This window comes from Peromyscus californicus, unplaced genomic scaffold, assembly GCF_007827085.1.
Source record: "Peromyscus californicus insignis strain IS unplaced genomic scaffold, ASM782708v3 Scaffold_11__1_contigs__length_118956290, whole genome shotgun sequence".
Classification (NCBI taxonomy): domain Eukaryota; kingdom Metazoa; phylum Chordata; class Mammalia; order Rodentia; family Cricetidae; genus Peromyscus; species Peromyscus californicus.
In genome coordinates, this window is record NW_026294402.1 from 33386337 (window position 1) to 33388014 (window position 1678).

Genomic DNA, 1678 nt, shown 5'->3' on the forward strand with positions numbered 1-1678 from the left:
TAGATAAGAAGTAGAACAGAAAAAGGTGGAGATGACAAAAAATAAAGAAAGCAAACTCTAGAAATATCAAAATAATATTTTAATTCTTTTTATGAATAAATTACTTTTTATGACTAAAAAGGAAAAAGATTAGTTTTTATGATTATAACAAGGTTTATAACAAGGGTTTCTGCCAGTGCAAAACTAAAAAAAAATAAATAAACATAAAAAGCAGAATGTTTTCTAGGGGAAAAAAAAATAACAGCAAAGTCTTCTGATGAAACATTACCCCCAAATAGACATTATCTCTGTGCCCAAAACAAGAGGCATAAAGACAACCCTGTACAATCAAAAGTCCTTGTTGTTCAGGGTTTTCATCAGAGCAAATTTAATATCTCTGTTCCTCAAGCTGTAGATTAAGGGATTCAACATAGGAACCACATTGGTATAAAAGACAGAAGAGATTTTACCTTCATTCATAGACCCAGCTGAGGAAGGTTTGAAATACACAAATGCACCTGAACTAAAGAACAGGGAAACAGCAAGAATGTGGGAGCTGCAGGTACTGAAGGCTTTGGACCTGCCCTCAGAGGAACTGATGTGGAAGATGCTGGAAAGAATGAAGCCATAGGAGATAAAGACAGTTGAAGTAGGAACAATGATGTTGATGCTCACGACAATAAAAAGGACAAGTTCATTGACATATGTGCTTGTGCAGGACAGCTGGAGCAAAGGAGGAATATCACAGAAGTAGTGATTGATGGTGTTGGCATCACAGAATGTCAGTCTCAGCATGCATTCGGTGTGAGCTAAAGCATCAGAAAATGCTATAAAGTAGGAACCAAGCATAAGGCTCAAACATAATTTAGGAGACATGACAACATTATACAATAATGGATTGCAGATGGCCATGTAGCGATCATAGGCCATTGAAGTCAGCACATAACACTCAGAAACAACAAAGAAGACAAAGAAATAGACTTGAGTCATACATTCCACATAAGAAATTGTATTCTTCCTTAATATAAAGTTCACCAGCATTTGGGGAGTGAACACAGAACAATAGCAGAGATCTATAAAGGACAAGTTAAAGAGAAAAAAGTACATAGGAGTGTGGAGGTGAGAATTCAGCACAGTCAGAATTATCAAACACAAATTTCCCAATGCAGTGATCAGATACATTGCTAGAAACAGAAAGAACAAGGGCATTTGGAGTTCAGGCTGGTCTGTTAATCCTACCAGAATGAATTTGGTCACCAAAGAAAGATTTACTGAGTCCATTCTTCTCTAAGGGAACCTGTGGACACAGAACATTGAACAGGATTAGAGGATGATGCACACTCTTCATGGGTCCTTTGTAACTGCAACAGGTATGTTGGCATGTTAGTTCAAGCCTAGACTAGTCATATAGAATCAGCTTGTGCAGCCACAATCTTGAGTCACAAAGCAATTGCTATTGACTTTCATTATGATTTTTGAAAAATATCACAAGTTAAAGAATATACTAAGAAGTATTCAACGTTCTCCCATCTCCAGTCTTTCCGAATCAGAGCCCTCCCTACAACAATAAAATTGGAGGGAGATGCCTGAACAGTCAATGTTGGTGGCTGGTGCAGATTCACTTTTGCTGTGCTACTAATGAAAAACAGATGCCTAAATTAAATCAAAAACGTGAAGTGTGATGAGAATGTTTCCTGTC

General features: G+C 37.1%; 1 protein-coding gene across 1 annotated transcript; it reads right to left on the reverse strand.

Annotated features, from left to right (window-relative positions):
* Positions 1-327: 327 nt before the first annotated feature.
* Positions 328-1260, reverse strand: LOC128103628 (olfactory receptor 8B3-like). Its single transcript, XM_052728188.1, has one exon. It carries the CDS (start codon positions 1258-1260, stop codon positions 328-330), a length of 933 nt encoding a protein of 310 aa, XP_052584148.1.
* Between the last annotated feature and the right edge of the window lie 418 nt (positions 1261-1678).

Coding starts and splice junctions, on each gene's coding strand:
- LOC128103628 (XM_052728188.1), bottom strand. CDS start 1,260: ATGGACTCAGTAAATCTTTCTTTGGTGACCAAATTCATTCTGGTAGGA.